Source organism: Lottia gigantea (genome assembly GCF_000327385.1).
Source record: "Lottia gigantea unplaced genomic scaffold LOTGIsca_175, whole genome shotgun sequence".
NCBI classification, from domain to species: domain Eukaryota; kingdom Metazoa; phylum Mollusca; class Gastropoda; family Lottiidae; genus Lottia; species Lottia gigantea.
In genome coordinates this window covers 284,097-307,203 of record NW_008708227.1, presented here as the reverse complement: position 1 = coordinate 307,203, position 23,107 = coordinate 284,097, and the positions used below count along the sequence as shown (strand labels likewise).

Below are 23,107 nucleotides of genomic sequence, written 5' to 3'. Positions count from 1 at the left end.
TTATATGAGATTAAATTTGAAATTCCTGTTGGTTTCTCACTCCTGTTCGGTGAGTTCTCTTGCTATATGAAATCCTATCATATATATATGCTTCAAAAACAAGCTGCCCTGGTGAAGTATCAGCAGTTTGAAATGTTGTGATGATTGGTGATGTTAATTATCAATCCAAGATTTCTCACTCAATACCCATGCAAATTAGACATTCCAAAACACAAATCAGTGACAATATGTTTATGATGAAAATAAAATGCACTTAAACTTTACTTTATCAAAACAGTAAGGTAGTTATAATCTTATTTAACAACCGAGTTCTTAGTCACATTCACTTTCTTCCACATTAAACTGTTATTCTTTTCATTGATAGCACATTACGTTTAGTTTATGCAAGTTGAAAACATTATCACCTTAACAGAAGTTAAATCTAAATGATCAATGATTTGATGTTTTATAATGGTACAGCCATGCCCATTAGAAGCAACTCAACACACCTCTACTTACTACTGTACTCCAGTAAGGAAGATTTATTTGAACATAGTATTTACTGGTCTATGTAACATATCCCTTAAGGATTAAAACAATAATCTTAATAGTTTCAATCTTGCATACTAAAAAGATAGTGGATCATGTCCCAATTGGCACTTTGTACAACAAGAAACTTTCAGCAATTTCATAAGAAATAAAATTGCTAGAAAACAAAAGGAGCTACAACATTTACATTGTGGAAGGTCACAGGAGTCAATTCGTTTTTGAATACATGTATAGACATTGTCAGAAAGTGCAAAAGTTTTTTAATTTTTTTACCATACCTAATCTGTTAAAACTGAAGATTCTTGAGTGTTGAAAAAAGTCTGAGAGGACCGACACACAAGTTATCATAATATACCTTCAAGAGGGTTATTGAAAAAAATTACAAAATAACGAATGTACATCATTTTTAAAATAAAAACATAGATTAAGGAAAACAATTGTTTTGAACTAAATAATCAGTAGTCAACAGTGTTGGATATCAAATACCTACCAGCTTTTAGTTTTGGGTTTGATCTCATCAATAACAGCTTGTACGACTTCTACTGTTGTTGCTTGACCACCAATATCAGGTGTCTGTACCTAATTAGAATAGAAAAAACAAAACTTGTCATTTTTAGTATTAACCACATAGTATCTTCACTGTGGTATTTGTAACTGTGTTCTTGACAACTTGTGACTGCTAAAAACTGATACAATAAGATCAATCTAGTCACTCCCATGACCATCATACATTTGAACTTAATAGATAAGTTGCTCTAAGTAAAATTTTTTTCACAAAAGTATCAAGGAATGCTGTTCTTATCTTAATTTAGACTAAAATTGAATGCCATATCTCCTTATAATAATAAACAGCAACAAATTTAGAGTAACTTACCCCTTTATCACTAAGAACATTCTGAACTGATTCACGAATCAATGTGGCATGACGATGATGACTACAACAGAAATAATCAATTAGAACACAACTGTTAGCTCTTGTCTTGCCAGTTTACATGCATAGCCAAGTTACAAAGTGTTATCTTCAATTTAGTCTAGATATTGTAGGTTTTAACTAATGCCATAACTGTGAGTCTGTTTGGTACATTTTTGTTTGTTTTTTCATTGGGGACAGGGTCGCGTTGTGACTCGATCATATTTGACAATTTACCTTAAATAATCTAACATATCACAGCCAGCTAGTAACATTCCTACAGGATTAGCTATATTCTTGCCAGTAAGTGATCTTCCTGAGTTTCTAGTTCCCTGAAAATAAATTGTACACACGTCATTAGTATATAACATTGAACTGACAGTGCTCTGAAAACTTGGCATATAATGAAAAGAAAATCTGTAGTAAATCTCAGAATTGTGTGACCAAGGGTTTCCAAAATATTTCATGAAAACAGAACTATTAATTTAAGCTGTTGTAACCTTTATAAGCTAACTGTTTTCAAAAGTCTCTTCAGGCCATTTGTCAACTTTAGCAAACTTACAATACATTTGAAAAACAAATTAAAAACTTACAGTTTCAAAAACAGCATAACCAGATCCAATGTTCATACCAGGTACTAGACCTGCTCCACCTACCAGTCCTACTGCTATATTACTTAATACATTACCATATAAATTGGGTGAGACTAACACATCAAATTGTTCTGGACGTGACACCATCTACAAAATGAAAGCAATAGTGCACAATCATTGCAAAAACTACACAGATTTTGTTGAAATGTTAAATTCATTAATATCACTCAGAAAATGTCCACTCAAAGAAAATTTAAGATCAAATCATTATTTGGTCATTTCAAACCAGTGACAATGGAATAGCTCAGTTGGTATCCAGTTGGGTTGCCGTCTGCTAGACAATAAGGTGCTGTGAGTTCAAATTCTCCTCATGTAGAAGCCAGAGAGCTTGGTGTCAGTTTTCAACCCCTGTCACCAAATTAAGTTCAATATAGGTTTTTCAGCATTTAGCAAGATAATAATATACCTGCATACTAGCATTATCAATAATGAGATCATTAAATTCAATATCAGGATATTTCTTAGATACACTTCTACAACATTCTAAAAATAACCCATCTCCCAACTTCCTGTAACAAATAATAAAACAGTGGGATAAAAAACTCAATTGGGACATAAAAGGTAGTATTGTTGTTCACTACATTAGTACCACTTATACTCTAATTAAGATTAGACCAAACTTTCATTCTGTTTTTTTTATAAACTTTCATTTTTAATAAAGCCACTTCAGTTAGTCTCTTACGACAGCTCTCTTGATGTTCGTCAAATTAGCCTTTTTACCGTTGACGTCTGCTTTAACCAATCAAATTTCTACCTTTTCCAGCACTGGCATTTTGTGACAGTATATCAGGTTAGGTCTTAAGGTTTAATTGAACGAACCTTCAAGAGGGCTGTCGTTAGACCCTAACTTAAGTGGCTATATTAAAAATAAAAGCTAATAAAACATGGAACGAAAGTTTGGTCTAATTTCAATTTGACTGGTACCACCCAATGACAAAAACCTAACAAAAAAATCAGTTTGGTATGTTTTTATCCAGAAAGCATCAATCTAATAACTCTTTACTTTGTGACCTAGGCCAGTGTTTTTATGAGACTATTTTCTAATCACCATCTAGAAATCAAACTAAAGGGATTCCCATAATCCTTAGTTTTATCTACGACTGATTTCTGAAAGTATAATTGCTAATCTTACATGATATTAGCTTTATGGATAGCAGTGACTTTCTTTCGACCATGATGTACAGCATAATCAAAAGCAAATTCAGCAATTCTAGTTGATCTTTCTCTGGTAATAATCTTTAAACTTTCTACAACCCCTTTCACATTCTATAAATTAAATAACAAAACCATTTTAATACTTTTCATAAAACAAATATTTATTTCTCAAATTGTCTAGCAAAGATATCTTTGCACATCCAGGTTGATTCAAAATTTTTGGTCAAATGAGTAAAAATTCACATTTAAGCAAGCTAGAATTATTCTGCCTATTTCTACTATTACCCTACCTAAAAACAAAATATAGGCTACTGCAAGAAGTGCAAAAATATCTTTGCTTTAATCTCTATCCTTTGCTTTGATAGCAGGTTAATAATTTTTTTGTCAGTACATTAGATATAGATTCATATAAATTTAAAAAATATGAAGTTAACAAAAATGTAATTCCGCTGAATGACCACTATATAATCTATGATATTACCTCATGTTCTAATTGTCTATATTCACCCTCTGTATTTTCTCTTATTAATATCATATCTATTTTATTCTGTCTAGATGATACATTAGGTATAGATTTACAACATACTATACTGGCATATAGGTTCAATCCAGTTCTGTAACAAAATTTGAAGTTAGCGTTAGTGAAGATTGGGATCATTAATGCCCCTAAAAGCACATATCATAAAAAAACATTCCAAACTTGTCTCAAAATGTGAACATGAGAATAAATTCTATTTGTCCAAGTTAGTAGGCTGAAATGGGTCAGTTATCTGAAGATCGCATAGCGTGAAACTCTGAGGAACAGTATGATTCAAGTTCTGTTTTAATATTTCTTTATCTCTCTAAAATTGTTGCATGATTCTATATTTGTATATTTTTAAGTATATTGATGTTTTACTCATTCACATCTCATCTCAATCTTGTTGAAGGTTGAATGGATAGAAATGTACTGAATATATACCTATCCTAAATGATCACATAATATTCTAATTCTAAAGCCCTGATATGGCCCCCTGTTTTGATATGAAAAACTAACATGAAAACTAACCTGAGAGCAACATTCATGGACTTAAAAGTTGGATCATCAAACTTTGTTTCAATGTTACCTAGAAAATATAAAATAAATTTGCTTAAGCCGAGTTTCATATTTCTGATAAAATAGTAACCACAATTAGATTTCAACTTGAACTTCACTGCATAAAACGTCAAAAATAATTGATGCCACGTTATTTTAGTTTTCTATATGGAATCGCTAATTGCTCTTCTTAATGAAGAATAGCAAATTTAACCAAATACGTAGTAAGTGCTTGTTTTCAATATGCGCACAATAAACTTCTTCCAATGTAACATCAACACACCTTTTATTGCTACTCCATTTCTTCTCACAGATAACATAGCATTGTGCATCACTTCTGGACTATTAGTTGACGAATTAATCTCAATCTTCTCAAAATCTATTGGAGCACCAGCATACCTAATAATAATATTTAAAATACAAATAAATGGCAACTAGATGTCCAAAAAACAGTTGCCAATTGAATTCTGAACTTTACTGTTAAGAATATTTCAATCAATCTAATGCTCTTTTCAAAATAAACTTTGACTACTACAAGAGGAATTCTGGGATTAAATTGTACTCTTTGATGCTTGGGAAAGGTCTTAGCCAGTACTGGAAATTTACTGAATTCATTATTTATTACTGAATAGTATAGTTCACATTGTGAATGAGTCAAGAAAACAGCAACAAAAACTGAAAGTGAAATATCTAGATGAGAAATATTTAAGTATGAAATGGATCTACCTGAAGACTTCTTGTACATGACCAAGTAATTCTGGCCCAACACCATCTCCTGTCATTAAAGTTACTGTATGTCGTCCTCCATATTGTGCTTGCTTGAATAGATAAGAAATTGAAACTAGCATTGTCTACCAAGACTTGAAAGACAAAAGTTAAGAATGCAAACACCGACTTGACAAAAAAAACCCACCTAGCTGCAGGCATGTTTTTTCCAAAGAATCACCTTGAATCTATATTATCAAATTCAACATGTCACTAGGCAACTTCTACTACTACTACTTCAAATATTTTTAAAAGGATTATTTACCTGGTCACGAGTTGACAGATGGAAGTTTCGCTTTTGACAAATTGGAATAACATTCAAATGATGACTGGTAGCCTATAGATAGGAAATCAGAAAATTAGAACACTTTAATAATACGAGATCTAATCTAAAAACTTGTTGACCCACAAGGCAGCCGGTATTTTGACAGTTATGCCTATGGCCTGTGCGAAAGTCCTACACAGGATTTTTTTTACCTCTCTGATCAAATGCTGAATCTATCAGTCAATAACCATCAAAAATATCTATCCGAGACTAATCAGCAAAGTTCGGACTTTTCAGCACCCAAAAAGAACTTAAGAAGTTTCATCTTTCATTCAAAAATCAAGTGGGCTGTCAAAAGAAATTTTTAAAGAGTTGTAAACATAAACAGTTACTGAAGTTCAAGGAATCCAGATCTTATCATTATGCGTAATAAATGATCTCAAAATAACAACTATCAATTATTGCATTTGTGATAGTTTATACCTTAGAAATAGCTAGTTTCTTTGCAGAATTCAACAAACATCTTGCCGGAGTAGCCATACTGGTTGACCTTGAACTTGAGATATTTCGTTCCATAAATTGAGAAGTTTCGTAATTTGCTATTTTTTTGTCGTCTGTACAAATGCAATTAAATGTTGGTTTATTTCAATTGCTATTTAAACAAGGTGTTAAATTAGCCGATGAAGTAGAACCTTAAACTCCATTCATTCCTTTTCATTCATTTTCTAGTATGTGCGAAACGTCTCAAGCGTAAGTGGAAGTAGTGAATGTAGGTGGCGCTCTGGCAGTTAATGTCCTCTGAAACATGTCAGGAATATTGGTTCCAGCGAAAATTCTGCAGATTCTGCATATGATTTAAATATTTCGACTTTTTTCGACAACATACGGGTGCAAGAATAATTTGTTCTTCCATCTAGATAAGTATTCGCTTCACTCGATGTAAAGCTTTATAATAAATTCAAATTGGAACATTGCCATGATTGACACCAAAAATGGTATCGAGATTTGATGCATGACAGTTCCAGAGTGGTGCCAAATGGCCGATTAATTATACAATATTTTAAGCTTTTTATATGTGTAGATAATAAGTGAGAACTAAACAAGGCATAAAACAATGTTTAAAAAGAGTCATAGCCGATCATCTAGTACCAGCCGATCAGATCATTCTGAGAGTGCTGCAGGATATGACATTCCTATTGGAAAAATGAAGCCAGCACAACAAGCTCTGCAGTCTGGCCCTCAATCTCAACAATCAAGTAAATCATCAAGAAGTAGGACATCTTCAGAAGGTGGTTCATCTCATAATTCAAGTAGTTCTGGTAGCCATGGAAGTAATTATCGCTCGCCTTATCAATCAGCTAGTCTTTCAAGAACTGTTAATCCCATGAATTACCCGCTTGATAATTTAACTGCTTTAAGTATCGCCTTGAGTGGAAATTCACCTTATTCTGCTGAAAACATCACCCTGCCAACACGCCAAAATATTCACCATGCCAAATCCTCGTCCACAAACAGTTCACCATCAAACCATGGTGGACGTACTTCTAGTTTACAGAATGTCTCAGCACGTGAAAGATCATTGGAAAGATTGGAAAGGGAATATCTCATGATGGGGGAACGATCTCTTGACAGACATGCTTTAGAAAGAATGCAGATGATAGCTCGCGAAGGTAGTACTAGCAGTCTGATCGATACAAGAAGAGGTTACAATACAACTGGAGGTCATGGTCAAATGAGAGACAGATCTTTAGACAGAGAATATCCTCACATGGGAGCACGTTCATTAGAGAGAGATCACCATATTACTAGTCGTTCTCGATCATCAGATCGTGAATATGAACCGATGTCTACTTCGCTTATGGGAGGTAGCATGTCCCCACCTGAATATAGAAACTCTTTTATGTTTGATCTTCAAGTTCAAATTACTGAATTACATAAGGAATGTGCTAAACTTCAGAAAGAGTTGGATAATACGAATGCCAAACTATGTTCTAGTATGAATAGTATTAAAACATTTTGGAGTCCAGAATTAAAGAAAGAAAGAACTATCAGGAAAGATGAAACAGCCAGATATGTTTTATTAAATGAACAATATCGTGTTGCACAAGCTGAACTTCAGGTGGGTCATTTTATTATTTTTATCATGTAGATTTATCCACTAGTATATCATTATTTTTCAGACTTAAGGCTATAATGTAAAACTTTCTAAATTCTGTTTTCAGAAAAAAAGTGAACTACTTAAAAAAGTTGAGTCTAGTAAAAGTAACGATGTAGATGCGTTACCTGCTCTTCATATTTCTAGTCAGGATCTAGATACAATAGGTCAAGACAAATCTGATCAAGAATCAAAAGAAATTTTAATCCTTCGTAAGACTGTTGATGAAATGGAATTAAGGATAGAAACTCAGAAACAAACTTTAGCTGCTCGTGATGAGAGTATTAAGAAATTATTAGAAATGTTACAAAGTAAGGGATTGTCTGTGAAAAACTTTGATGAAGACAGACAAGAAGTGGAGAGTTTAAGATCCAAAATGGTGGAAGAAAGTTTACGGGTGAAACAACTTGAGAATTTATTACAAGAAAAAGATAAAGAAATCCTTAAATTAAAAGAGGTAAAGTAATTTAAGATGAATTTAAATTCTTTTTTAAGAATTGTTGCTTCAGAATTTCTTGTTTGATGTATATTTGTAATGTAGTGGTGTGTGTGTGTGTGTGTGAAAACATGGTAACAACCCACATTTTTTAACTCAAAAACTGATAGAATTGAGGTTTACTTTTGAAACACACTTCTTTCTGAGATATAATCGTAAATTATATGAATGCTTATTGATATTGCATTTCTATCAATTAATCAATCAACCAATTTTGATAATCCAGATAGGTCAGGTCTGCACAAATGTGATTTTTTTAAGCTAAGCTATTAATCAGTATCAGTGTTCACAGCTCACCATAAAAATTTGAGTCTTTATTCAGATTTACCGACAATACAGTTTACCGTATTTATACTAAATGATAATAATGTATGGAAAATAAAATTGTTTGGTTTTTTGATAATAATATATCTATATAAGCCCAATAAGGGAAAATCATTTTACATCGGGAGAGATCTCAGATACCAATACTAACAGGAAAACACAAATAATTAATACACAACATGAATACAAACAGTACAAGGAAAATATTATTCAATATAATATTCAATTCAGCTATAATTTTTGTATTTTTTAAGTTTTTTTTAATTATGTCCCACATATAAATAATGCCATTAAACAAACTGTCAAAAAAATTTGATGGAAAATAAATTAAAGCAAATGTTTTTCTTCAACATTTTAGAGAATACACTGTGCTATTTTAAGCTATTTTTAGTCAGTCAATTTCATTTGGAGTCTCATTTTATTAATAACATATGAAATCCATTGAATAAGCTTTGAAATGTCTGGTAATTTTTATGTCAAATCTGTTGGTAATTGAAAGAGGGTTAAAAGCTGTAGAGCAAGTCTCAATAATTTCAAAGTTCATTCCAGTAGTAATATAAAACTTCAAACAATTTACTTATTGATAAGAAATCCTGATTACATTAAGTTGGCTCTATGTCAGAGACAGTTCAGGTCAATCTCATTATTCTAGGTTTTTTTTTCTGGTTTTCCTTCACCAGCTTATTGAGTTTATCTCAACTTTCCATTGCAATTTTCAGATCCAGATGGGTTCCCTTATTTCCATTCATGAAAATGAAAATGCTAATACATATATGAATAGAAAGTAAAGGCATTCATGGACATTTATGATTGGTTAAAACTCTTATTGTACTGGTATGCAATAAGAACATAAAATGATATGATTAAGAATACATGATAATTCATTAGAAACACCAATGAATCAAATAGTTTGCATAATTTGACACTAAAAAAAGAAGGCATCAATATTAGCTGGAGAATTTCATTTATTAAAAACTTCAAAAAAAATGTCATTCCATCAAAAGGAAAAATTTAATTCAAAGTAAATATTACAGAAGAATTTTTTTTTTAGGTAAATAATAAGTCAAGTTTCGTGTATTTCATAAAAGAAGATTTGTTTTTCTGACCAGGGTATTTTATTACAATTTAATATTGTGCTGGTACATTTGATTTGATTGTAGACAAACCAAATGAAACTCTTTTTAAAATGAAAATCTCTTAAGACTGAAAAGAGATATTGATTGCTGTACGGTAACATCCTTCGAAACGTCTCTTTTTTCGAAAACCTAACTGAAATAATATTACCATTTTCCAGAACTGTTTTACCTAGCATCTTCAGTCAAGGCCTGATCGTAACAAAGTCAAATGAAGCAAGTTCACCCATAGCCAGACCTTGGATTGTGCTGTGGCAGGGGGTTAGATCAGGGGGTTTTGAACTTGATTGGAACAGATCTAATAATAAGCTTAAGTTCATACACCATACAAATTCTATATCAATTTAAATTAATTTGGTAATCACTAGATACGTTTCCCCAGCCACATACATATATCTATAGTTATAGACTTGTAAATTTGACATTATGACATTATAATTATGGTATTATTTTTATTTATTGTAGAGCCCTCAGAATGCCAGTGATAGTGGTGTCAGTCTAGCCTCTAATGATAATACTCATACTATGCAAGCTATTATAGAAGCTAAGGTAAAGAAGGAACTCTTTTAAATATTTAATATATTTTTCTCATAGATCTCTTGTTCCATACTCTCCCACCTAATACTATATGAGCATTTTGAAGCATTGCATATATCGCATTATTACAATCTACAGTGCTAGCCAAAGGTTTACAAGGCGAATGCTAAGTTAGTGACAAGAATGCAGTATTTGACTGTTATTGAATCCTTCATAGAATGTAGGCGAGTTGTAAAACAATGATAAGATTCAATGTAGTTCATCGCTGCTAAGGTAGTAATTCAACAGATGTTGCAGATAATCTAAGTGACAATCCTCGCTGGTTTTTTTTTTAAATTTTGCATAGCTTTACAGAGATAGTGTCAGAATGTGGACCAAAACAGCTAAAAAGCTCTTACTCAATGTCAATCTTTTTCATACAAAAATCTTTTAACTTCAAAATGAGGAAAATCTCTTGATCTTTTTGCAATAGATAGATTGTTCATTGGTTAGTCTGAAGGCAATTTAAAGTATGATTTTATGCTAATTTGTCCATTGATGATCTTTTAGGATTCTAGAATTGGTTCATTAGAAAATGAAGTACAAGCGTTAGAGGATAGATTATTAAAACAACAAGAAGAGAATTTTACTTTAGAAATTCGTGGAAGCAGTAGTAGGGAAGGAACTCTCACCAAAGATAACCAAAGTGCCAAAGAAAAAGATTTAAGAGCTGAGGTATGGAAATTTACTTTTTACATGAATTAATTTCATATTAATTCGTCATTTTTCAAAATACCGATCATGTGCTATAGCTATACATCCTGACATATTTATTATACAGAAAGATACTAAACTAGTATTATTGACTCTTCAGTATGTATTCCATGTTGACAAGCCTAGTAGCAGAGTGGCATCCTAGTGAAATTCTTGTGTTTTACTGTGGTAATGTTGCATATTGCATTGGGTGTTCCATTATAAGTTTGTTTTTTGGTCACTAGTAGGGCAACTGCTTTAAAGATATAGGTGACCTTAGATAATACAAGTTTGGGATATATTTTTACTAGCCCATTTGTTGTTGGATTACACTACTCATTAAGAATTTTTGTTTGTAATTTTAGCTAGAGAAGGTGAGGAATAAATTAAGTGTAAAAGAAACAGAGTTAGAAGGTTTAAGATTAAAAGTAGAGACCTCACAGAGACAACAAGCAGAGAAAGAACAATATGTCACTGTATTAAAAGAACAGATATCAGCTAAAGAACTCCATTCTTCCATGTTACAAGCTGATGTAAGATAATTTTTTGTAAACTTTAAAATTTCTGTCAAATCTATGGTGTATTTACCAGTGATGTCCTCTTAATGCTGTTATATCTGCCTGTGATATTTACACCGGGCAGAATTAAAAAGGACTTTGTAGCTTTTATATGTGTATAAAGGACACTTAAAGCTTCTATTTTCACCATTCCATAACTAGGGATAAGCAAACGCCAATATTAAATAATGTTAATAATGTTAACGGATATAAACATTCAAACTTTGGACTAGGACTAGGCAATATAACAGTATCATGATAAAAACTGATATAGGAATTTATTTCGTTAGTAATATTGCCTGATTTAAATATACTGAAATGTCGCCATATCATGATATATCGTAACTATTATGATATACCATCACGTTTTTGTCGAAATATAATCAACTAAACATATTGTGATAAAATAATGCTATCTAGATATTGATATATCCACTGGATAATGAAAAGTATTTGTGTTGTTTTATAAAGAATCTGGGTGATGTATATTATCTATATTGTTATATTTAGATTGAAGATTTAAAAGATAGAGTTAAAGATAAAGAAGGTACTATAGAGAGAAAGAGTAAACAATCTCAGTCTATTAATAAAGATAAGAGAAGAATGGAAACTGAAATGATGGAATTAAAAGATTTAATGGACGTTAAAGAAAGAAAAATTAATGTTTTACAACGAAAGGTAAGAATTGAACTGTTTTATGCATCAGTTGAATTTATAGGATTACAGTTGTGTAATTTTGAATTTAACATCCAATAGTTCTAAATAAATTTTGACTCTTTTAAATATAAAATAAATGAGTCTATGTTTGTCTTCATTTAAGAAAATTAAATTGGTATATTTCCGTTTAAAGTAACATGTGTCATTGAAAAGTAGAAACCTCGAAAATTTCATTCTAAATGCCATACATGTTTTTTTTTTTCATCTTTTCAAATCTTAAGGAATTTTATGAAAAAAATGCTGATTTGTTCAACTCTCAAGGGAGAAAACTCCTCAACAATTTGAAACAATAATAGACTGTTATATATTATTTAGGTTGAGGGATATGAAGAAAGTATTAAACAGAAAGATGAATTATTAGATCAAGCTAAATCTAGAAACCTAGCAATATTTACTAATTCTAATAATGGTCTAGAGGAATCATTGGCAGAAAAAGACAGACAAATAGAAAGGTAGGATTTGTTGCTTATTATACTGTAATTACTATTTGTTATTTATCCAGAGATATATGTTTAGAGAGTTTACACTCTCAGTGTTCCTAAATAACCATTAACTCACACTATAGCCTTTTCACCTCTCAGAGTTTATTGAAAATTTTCAAATACATGTTTTATTGGTTAAATTCAATGAAGTGTGGTTAGCAAAAACAGGAAAAGTGATGGCGGTAGCCTATTGGAAGATAGGTACAAATTAGGGGCAGACTGCACAATTAGAGGGACAACTGTGGGTTTAAGGTTCCAAATATGAAAACGCTGTGGATGCACCTATGTCAATTAAATTGTGTATATTGATTATAAAAAACAGAAAACTGCACATTTCAAACTGTGTACCTTCATTATAACAAGTGTGTATATTAATTATATCAATATCTTTACATCTGAAACTGTGTATGTATATTATACCAACAGAACACTTTGTACATCTAAAACTGTGTATGTATATTATACCAACAGAACACTGTGTACATCTGAAACTGTGTATGTATATTATACCATCAGAACACTTTGTACATCTGAAACTGTGTATGTATATTATACCAACAGAACACTTTGTACATCTGAAACTGTGTATGTATATTATACCAACAGAACACTTTGTACATCTGAAACTGTGTATGTATATTATACCAACAGAACACTTTGTATATCTGAAACTTTGTATGTATATTATACCAACAGAACACTGTGTACATCTGAAGCTGTGTATGTATATTATACCAACAGAACACTGTGTACATCTGAAACTGTGTATGTATATTATACCAACAGAACACTTTGTACATCTGAAACTGTGTATGTATATTATACCAACAGAACACTTTGTACATCTGAAACTTTGTATGTATATTATACCAACAGAACACTGTGTACATCTGAAACTGTGTATGTATATTATACCAACAGAACACTTTGTACATCTGAAACTGTGTATGTATATTATACCAACAGAACACTTTGTACATCTGAAACTGTGTATGTATATTATACCAACAGAACACTTTGTACATCTGAAACTGTGTATGTATATTATACCAACAGAACACTTTGTACATCTGAAACTGTGTATGTATATTATACCAACAGAACACTTTGTACATCTGAAACTTTGTATGTATATTATACCAACAGAACACTGTGTACATCTGAAGCTGTGTATGTATATTATACCAACAGAACACTGTGTACATCTGAAACTGTGTATGTATATTATACCAACAGAACACTTTGTACATCTGAAACTGTGTATGTATATTATACCAACAGAACACTTTGTACATCTGAAACTTTGTATGTATATTATACCAACAGAACACTGTGTACATCTGAAACTGTGTATGTATATTATACCAACAGAACACTTTGTACATCTGAAACTGTGTATGTATATTATACCAACAGAACACTTTGTACATCTGAAACTTTGTATGTATATTATACCAACAGAACACTTTGTACATCTGAAACTGTGTATGTATATTATACCAACAGAACACTTTGTACATCTGAAACTGTGTATGTATATTATACCAACAGAACACTTTGTACATCTGAAACTGTGTATGTATATTATACCAACAGAACACTTTGTACATCTGAAACTGTGTATGTATATTATACCAACAGAACACTTTGTACATCTGAAACTTTGTATGTATATTATACCAACAGAACACTGTGTACATCTGAAGCTGTGTATGTATATTATACCAACAGAACACTGTGTACATCTGAAGCTGTGTATGTATATTATACCATCAGAACACTGTGTGCAACTGAAATCTGTAGACAATTGGTATATATTACAATGAATTTAGTTCTTATTAATAATTGACAGCTGTTTCATTCATTAGAGACCAAACATACCTTCACCCACCATCATAGATACATTCATTTTCTGTTAGAACTTGTACTTGCCTCCCTTTTCCAGCTGTTAATATATTAATCTCTATTAAACATATGTTATTTTGTCTTCTGTATTAGACCAAACACATTGATTCCTGGTTCTGATTTACTTATGATAGTCATAGAGTTCATGGTCAAGTACAAGTTTTGCTCAAATTAGATTTCATGGAAGGGTTGTTTACAAGTTATTGAGTGTGTTTTCTTCAAGTGTTTTTTGTCAAATATAAGTGTACACTATCAAAGAACACAATGAATCAATCTAGACTAATATTTACATATATTGAAATGAGGTGTTTTAAAGATTTTTTAACTGGTTCTGTAAATTTGCACCATTTCAATCAGATGTCTTTCTGTCAGAGGGTCTGTGTTTCCTGTAATTCTACTAAAATAAGAGTTTGATGGCGTCACTAATCACAATATATGCCTTTATCACATGAGGCCCTTCATGGTTAGTGACATCATTAAACACTTGGTTTTGGCAAGAACTACAGAAGTTTGATTGATAAATAGGTAAATATTGATGTTATCAATGTCCCCAATACACATAAAAATTTAAAAACCTTTTACAATCTCTTTAATATTTTGTTAATCAGTATATCATGATTACTAAAATACATACATTTGACAAAGCTGATCATGATTTTAAAGATATTGACATTTTTACATCTTACTTTCTTGCTTTTATAATACTCTGGAAATGCTCTTAATGAAAATAATGCTGAAAATGCTTTCATGGACATTGGCAACAAAGACATCATTGAATGATGCACCTATTTATTGGCTAGCACTGCATAATCAGATTTACCCAATTTTTCTTAATTCCTATAATTGGGACAAAATGGTAGAAAAATTCGTTCTCAATGCCAATATGATCAGCCAGGGGAACTAAGCCAAATAGAAAAAAATAAATTCTATAACCATCAAAGTAATTCTATGTAAGGTAGAAAGGTGAAACACTAGAAATATCCAGATGTCTACATGTCAGAAAAAAACAGAACTTTGCCTCAATTTTGGAAATATGTACATTTTTCATAAAATTTCAAAGTAAGATCTGTTTGATTTTATCTTATTCCTGATTCCTTAGTCACAATGGACTTAAAATAAATTTTCAGATATTTTCAAGACCTAATGAAGTGTAATAATTACTGAAATTCAAGAGTCAAACACAATTTTAAGTCAAAGGGATATTTTTGGGTATTTGAAAAGAGAAAATTAAAATTACCACTTAATTTTAGTAACTTAATTACTGAATAAAACCAGAAAGATTTCTGTACTAAATACTAAATAAAACCAGGAAGTTCTCTGTTATCTGTTATCATTTCTACAGTCTATCTTGTTATTTCATCTGTATACTCTGAACTTTGACCTCAATCTAAAATAAACAATGATATTTATTATAATAATAATTGATCTTATCATTCTCCCTTTTCTTCAAGTTTCTTGGAGGAACATTAGACCTCTTCAATAGACTACTGGGTGGTGTAGATCTTTAGTAGTCCCTCCAGAATAATAATAACTGCAACTTCAGCAACGTTTTGTGAAAATGCCAAGCTTTATGCTATGGTTTTTCTAGCTTGTTTGGTTGGATTCCAGTCATCTAAATACATAGTTATTTTTTGGCATAAAAATTATGATAAACGTGGAAATAATCCAAATTAAATATGAACCAAAAAAAGATATGATTTAAAATTATTTTAGAATTTTTTTGATTGAAATTTTCAGTAAACAACCAGAAAAGCTTGTTACAAATCTATCTGAATCATTAAAGATTGTAAAGAGGTTTTCTGATAGCATCAATATTCACCATTCCAACTTTCAATCAAATGTCTATGGTTTTTGCAATTCCATTAAAACTAAGTGTTTTATGACATCACTGTTACAAAATCTAATTATATCATAAAAGAACTGATATTAACATCATAAAATGCTAAATTTGAGTGAAATTGCAGAAATTTAACTTCTTTACAATCCCTGTAAAAGTGGGCATTTAGTAGATTTATCCCGCCTATTTTGGACATTTTGTTTATAATATTTATTCTCATTTAGACATGAGATATTGCCTAAAGAAATTTCTTGTGTCTTTTTTCAGTTTGATCAGTTGTTACCCATATGTAAGCTTATACAAAGAAAAAATTGTGGACATCTGGACTTAAACTGAACCAGATTGAAAAAAAAAACTAAAAGTAAAAACATTATTTGATCAAAGATATATATAAGATTGTGTTTATACTTTTGGTTGTAAAAATTTCCCGTATCCAACCAGTCATTTCATTGAGATGTGGTCTATCAGACAATCCTATGATACATAAGGAAAAATTTTGGACATCTTGATTTGACTTGGACCAGACTGGGCTGAAAATTGAAACTAGTATTGTTATTATTAGTATATATTGATAGTAGAGTGTGACTCGTGACTAGGATATGGGTTAAGAACATGTGGTCTGGGCTCACTGCCATTGATATTTCACACTGTTTTCATTTCTCTATCATCAAGACAGGAGGTCAGGTCTCAAGTTCCATTCTAACATGTTAGATTCCTAGTCAATCTTTGATACATGCCAACGCAAAATGGATACAGACTTTTTAAAATATCTTTTAAAGTAAGTTTCTTGATTTTAACAGACTTTTTGTATTTGGAACACTTATGACAATCACAGAAATAACTGTTTTGACTGAATTCATGCACAAGTTCAGCATAGATTTAATAGTCATGTGTCAATGAGATAGAATAAGAGCATTTCAGTACATCATTGTGCTTCTATTAAAAGTTGAAAATTCAGTTGTGAGGATTTGAGACTTGAAAAGAAAAAACTAATGAATTACATATGTAAAGGGATTGTTTAAAGGAAGTCTAAACTCTCTATGAGTATCAAGTATAAACTTAGCTGTTTATTATGTCACTTTTGCAAAAGCTGCTCATAATATCTACAGTGATGTTATCAAACACTTAGTTTTAGTATAATTGTAAGAACAAATATCTGACTTCAAAATTGGAATTGTGCAAATTGATGTTATCATTGTCACAGATACACATAACAAATGAAAAAGTGCGAAAATTGGCAGAGTTTACAACAAGCATTTTCCAGTGGTTCGTTTCTCTAGATATTATACCATCAGTTTCTCTTACTGAAGAAAAAAAAAATGTACTGATATTTGATTGAAGTAGGACCCATGTCAGCAATTAAAGTTTCAAAGAAAAAGTTCAAATAAAAAAGTTAAATGAATTGGCAATTAAATTATTTATAAATTTGTCTTTGAAATTGTATACCAGTCTAAGTTTCTTGATATTATGTTACCAGCTAGTACCAATTGGTTGAAATTTTGACACATACATTTCATTTATATAGAGATGAAATATCCTTGAATGTGTATGTGTAATTAAGTATTTGTCTTTGGTTTACTCCTTAGTATGATTTAATCTAAACCAGAAGTATTCTCTAGACTTACCAGTATACCAGAAATTGAACCATGAAGCCTTAGATCAGTGAGCAACCATCTTATTCAATGAATCTCCGCAGTAGTGCTGGGTATTGATAATGCCAGGGTACGATACTTAACAAAAACCAAACAATTTTATCACCATTTTATATCCATGGCTTCTAGTTATATGTGTAAACATAGTATGCCAAATATCATCAAGTAACAATAGACAACCACATTATATGATACGATTCAATATGTCAAATTGCGATATATCGATTCAAGGATATATTGTGCCAGTACCACACCCCTGGCTCTAATAAGATCTCTGAGAAGTTATTATGGAACTTGTTTTTTTTTTCTATATAATTGTAATGTAATATTAAAGTATGTGAGATTGTGAGTGTCATGTTACCAATATTAAGAATATAGTGTTGATTGAAATATTTAGTAGAAATAGTTGAAATATTTGGTTAATAGAAACTTAGTTAAACAGCATGATGTTTATACTATCAATTATAATAAACAGTCTAATATTATTGTAAACAGGATATTCTCTCTATTACTGATATATCAAGAATTTTAAATTTACATTAACAATATTTCAACTTTTCTTGGAAGAAAATCAAGATTTGACAATATCCAATACATAGGTGTCACAAAATTATCTTTTTACAATAGCAAAAATTGGACTTATGAAAATTGAAGGATTCTCAATAAGTTTGTGTAAAATGTATTCTCCTCTTCCATGATAAAACTAAACGAGGCTAGATTAAGCCAGGGTTAAAGATATGACATATATTCATGTAGTACATCTTTTCCTGTTTCCTGTACTGTTCTTAAACTAATGAATACATTGTAATGCATAATTTGACTGATCTGTATCATAATTTTTTTTGTACTCGCAACTAAAATATCATTCAACATTTTGCAACTTTCATCAGTTAATGTAAAACTGAATGTACCTTGATCATGAACCAAATAAATCCTTGCATCTTTTGAGGTGTGACTCTTTACTTTAATGTTTATCTCATAAAAACCATTGGCAGATAATTCTGGCATTTCTTATAAAAATTTTATTATTGTATTGAATTAGTATCTTACAATTTCTTTCATGGCTTTGTTCGTAATCATTGTATAGTCTAACACAGCAAACTAAGAATGTTTGAACAACCGGCACCATGGAAAAGGGCTATCAGTAATTTTACATGCTATTGTTTGGTTCTTTGGAGGAAATATCTATGATTTTTCTTTTATTCTAATTTGGGGCAATAAGTAGATGTCTAAATGAAGAATATTAATGAGTCCTCTGCCAATGCTTCTTTCAGCAGGTAACCAATCAATTTAGCTCTCAAAGTTGCTGATTTGCTGTAGTATAGTTAAAATGATTTTCTTATTAAGATAATGGTATATTAATATAATGTATATTTCAGATTAAAAGAACAAAGAGATAAAGCTCATCAAGAACATGGTGAAGAAACAGAACAATGTACTAATAAATTACAGGAAACTAAATCTCAGATAGAAAAATTACATCAAGAATTAAACAGTAAACAGGTATATCTATATATATTCTATAATGTATAATTGCAAATATAATGCTCATATATATCCTGAATTCTTTTCTACCCTTTAATAATTGTATCAAAATCTATTAAATAACCACTTGATTGGTGACAATCACAGAACGTTCAATAAAAAAAGTTGGAACAGAGTTCAGTATGCGTCCAACATGTGTCGAAAAAGTGGTGCAGATAGAATTTAAAATGGCAGGGAAGGAAATAGATTGGAAAATTTGAACATGACATATCCAGTTTCATACCATATGAAACAGACAGAACCTTTTCAGAATTCTCCAATTCTAGGATATCCAAGAATGTAGTCACTGTCATTGTATTTTATTGATGGTGGACATGTTGGTCATAAGTACAGGTATGATGAGCGTATGTTTTAATTTTCTGCTTTTTAATTATTTCTATTTAAATTCTAGACTGAACTCTGTGAATTAAGAGAAGAAGTAACAGAATTAAAATCTGAGAAATTTAAATTTGAATCTAAAATAAGACAGTTAGAAGCTGAATTGGTGGATAAAAAAGATGAAATAGAGAAATTGATAGAAAAACAATCGGAAGAGGTCAGTATATATTTAGTTTGATATGGAAATATTACCAATTAGATCTGTTGTATTAGACATTTTGTTACAGTCTTTCATGTTGTGGCTAATGGAACCCTGGTAAAATCAAAACAATACCATCAGAATTTTCAATCCAGTCACCCTTCTAATCTAATGGTACGAAACATTTTTGCTCAGAGTTTCACATTCTTTGCTCGTTCAAAATCCCCTGACTGTTTGATATTGCTAAAGAGTAGTATTTCACTCATTGCACACTGTATGACGTTGATTTTACCTGTTTTCACTACAGACATGTGTAAAAGATGCAAAATGTCATGATACATTGCATGCTTTGTGGGTACATTCTTCAATGTAAGGCTTATTCTGTTTTTATTACCAGGGAAATCATGAAGTACATAGTAAAGAACAAACAGAAACATCAGAGAAAGATTTGATGCAGTTACAAGGGTCTGTAACCCAATCTCAGAATGAGACATTAAAAGCCCAGAAAGAGGTTGAACTTTTGAAAGAAGAATTAAAGAAACAGGAAACAGAAGCCAATGAAAAAGAAGAGAAAATGAAAGAAATGGCAGAGTGAGTAGATAGTAACCTAGTTAACCATAGTTAAGAGCAAATTACAGTGGTTACCAACAATATACTTTCTTGTGACTTGCTACTTAACTGAAACTAGTTAGAACCATTCCTTCCTAAAATGCTGTAAAGTTTCAAAGTAAACTTTAATTTTTCAAATTTAAAACTTTCAGATAATTTATTCCTTGTTAGAAATCCTTGTTTATTTGATATCATTGGTCAAACTGATAAAATCAATAACATTTTCAGAACTATTAAAGAATATAAAACTAAAATGGGGACATTAAAAAGGAATCAACAGTCAGAGAAGAAGAAGAATGCTCAATTATTAGAGGAAGCATGGAAACGTGAAGTGAATTTAAATGAAGATTCATCTCAATTACTTGTAAGTTTTCATTTCCCTTAATTTGTAAGGATGACACACTTGATACCACTCTAAGATTGGGTTTATTGAATCTGTATATCTCATGGAAACTTTGCTTTTCTTATAACAGAGTTGATATTATCAAACATTACCTTGACAAAACAACTCCTTTTGATAAAAAATAAAATCCATAATCATTAGCTGGAAACCAACCCATGCTTTCGTTTAAATTTGCACTTCAAACATTTGCACTTCACAACATTCAGAAATCATAATCTTGACCCATTTTCCAAAATATTTTTGAAATAGGAAGAGGTAAATGTTGCCTGGTGTCTCAGAATGGAAAAACACAACAGTTCTCAGTCTATATGATATAGTAGCTTACTTTATTTTGTATGTAAAGTTATAGTACTATCATATACTAACCTATGTAATTTGATTATATTTAACTAATTAGAGTGAAGTAGATGTAAAATCTAATCGTATTGAAGAGTTAGAAGAAGCTTTAAGAGAAAGTGTTAAGATTACTGCAGAAAGAGAAATGGATATGGCTGAACAACAACAAGAATTAGAAGAAACGAAATCCAAGGTAAGAAATAGAAGTAGAATTCAGTCTAATTAGTAAACACTATCTGATTGCTATGAGATATATAAACTGATAAAAAATGTTAGTCATATGTGATGTATCACTGTATAATTGATATATTCAGCACTATTGTAACAATGAAAACATTTTGTTATTATAAACATAGACTAATGTGCTTCAAGATGCAACATACACTGTATACAATGGACAATAGACATATGCCTTTTAATTATGAGCCAACCAGAGCAGATTTCAATCTAGACATTATTGATGACGCAGCATTATTCTACTTTTTGGTCATAAGTACTCTGACACCAGAAACTTGTATAATTTTGATGAAATATAGACTAAAAACTACAAGGAAATTTGAACATTTTAAAGTTTGACAAGACATGGCATTATAATACAGGTGAATTATCTGAAAATCTATACCATGTATTGTTGTATAATTATAGTTGACAGAATTAAAGAATGAAATAGAATCTATTAGAAATGGTACCAGTGATCAGAATAGTAAAATATCTAGTCTTAATAAAATACTAGAAGAAAAAGATGTCAAATTACGTAAATTACAAGCTGAAAGATTTAAACATTTAGAAGAAGTTTTTGAAATGAAGTAAGTTATGTTATTTTTATATGTACATTGTTAATACAGATTCAGATCTACTGTTTCATGTTTTATTCACAGTTATTACACTGATCTGACAAGATCTTTATAACATGTTTAGTCTATATTTAAAAAAAAAGTATTGATTGGTACAGAATATTTAGTAGGGATATCTGAAATCTGCCTCATAAATTTGATGTTAAATGTAATACAGTACAAGCATTTTTTTCAAAAACTTAATTTGTTAGCCTTTGAATGTTGAAATAAACAATATTAATTGTAGACAAGAGGCTATCCAAGCTGCTATGAGTGAAAAAGATGCTAATATAGCACTTTTAGAAATGACAAGTACTAAAGCTAAACGTAATACAGAAGAAATTATTAAGTTAAATAAAGAAAAAGAAAAATTACAAGAACAGTTAAGAGATGTGGTGAGTTGAATAGTTATAGTTATTTCTTCATAATGATCACCAGCTGGTAGCTTGTTGAATTGTCGTCTGCTCGGGAAGAACATGCTGTGGGTTTGAATCCTCCTAAAACTAAGAAATATTCAACAGTCATCCTGGTGTCAGCTTTCATTCCCTATCATCTACAGTAGTTATCAGGGTTGTCAGTTTGGATGTATTTGCCAGAATGGTCATTTCCTAACCAGATGTCCTGATGAAGAATTTATATCTAAAACCTGTGTTTGCAGCATAAAATGTTGTTTATGGGTCTCCCAGAATAGTCTAGGAAACTCATCCCTTCTATAGTTGTTTTGCCACTAATTCACTTTTTCTGTTATATTTGTAGACTCAGAATCGTATTAAACTAGCTAGTAAAGATGATAAAGGTAAAGAAAGAAAGAAATTATTACCCCAGAAGTTACGAACTCCAGATAAAGTTGAAGTGAATCCTATTGGTCAAGTATCTCCTAGTGATACAACAGCTCCACCCTCTACTGATTCCTAGTATTAACCTTATTTCTGTATGTAATTATTCTCTAGCCTGGTGACTCAACATTACATTTCATAACACTTCCT

At 30.9% G+C, this 23,107-nt stretch overlaps 6 protein-coding genes across 6 annotated transcripts; 5 read left to right on the top strand and 1 right to left on the bottom strand.

The window, feature by feature from the left end:
* Positions 1-1,014: 1,014 nt before the first annotated feature.
* LOTGIDRAFT_142111 (hypothetical protein) lies at positions 1,015-5,169 on the bottom strand (the record flags this gene model as incomplete). The annotated part of the gene is made up of 10 exons (XM_009051953.1): positions 1,015-1,107; positions 1,403-1,463; positions 1,676-1,770; positions 2,032-2,178; positions 2,498-2,600; positions 3,224-3,357; positions 3,728-3,860; positions 4,295-4,352; positions 4,605-4,720; positions 5,048-5,169. The coding sequence occupies 10 exons, from the start codon at positions 5,167-5,169 to the stop codon at positions 1,015-1,017; spliced, it is 1,062 nt and encodes a 353-aa protein (XP_009050201.1).
* Positions 5,170-6,465: 1,296 nt separating this feature from the next.
* On the top strand, positions 6,466-7,021 carry LOTGIDRAFT_173926 (hypothetical protein; the record flags this gene model as incomplete). Its single annotated transcript, XM_009051952.1, has 1 exon — positions 6,466-7,021. A coding segment is annotated over one exon (556 nt), but the record flags the coding sequence as incomplete, so codon positions are not given.
* Positions 7,022-7,251: 230 nt separating this feature from the next.
* LOTGIDRAFT_180494 (hypothetical protein) lies at positions 7,252-11,270 on the top strand (the record flags this gene model as incomplete). The annotated part of the gene is made up of 5 exons (XM_009051951.1): positions 7,252-7,496; positions 7,532-7,546; positions 7,582-7,963; positions 9,925-10,008; positions 11,094-11,270. 5 exons carry the CDS (start codon positions 7,252-7,254, stop codon positions 11,268-11,270), a joined length of 903 nt encoding a protein of 300 aa, XP_009050199.1.
* A 525-nt stretch (positions 11,271-11,795) lies between these two features.
* LOTGIDRAFT_173924 (hypothetical protein) lies at positions 11,796-12,544 on the top strand (the record flags this gene model as incomplete). The annotated part of the gene is made up of 3 exons (XM_009051950.1): positions 11,796-11,963; positions 12,318-12,454; positions 12,505-12,544. Coding segments are annotated over 3 exons (345 nt in total), but the record flags the coding sequence as incomplete, so codon positions are not given.
* Positions 12,545-13,139: 595 nt separating this feature from the next.
* Positions 13,140-13,769, top strand: LOTGIDRAFT_142127 (hypothetical protein; the record flags this gene model as incomplete). Its single annotated transcript, XM_009051949.1, has 1 exon — positions 13,140-13,769. A coding segment is annotated over one exon (630 nt), but the record flags the coding sequence as incomplete, so codon positions are not given.
* A 6,619-nt stretch (positions 13,770-20,388) lies between these two features.
* On the top strand, positions 20,389-22,525 carry LOTGIDRAFT_142108 (hypothetical protein; the record flags this gene model as incomplete). Its single annotated transcript, XM_009051948.1, has 5 exons — positions 20,389-20,531; positions 20,778-20,913; positions 21,350-21,481; positions 21,934-22,094; positions 22,369-22,525. Coding segments are annotated over 5 exons (729 nt in total), but the record flags the coding sequence as incomplete, so codon positions are not given.
* Between the last annotated feature and the right edge of the window lie 582 nt (positions 22,526-23,107).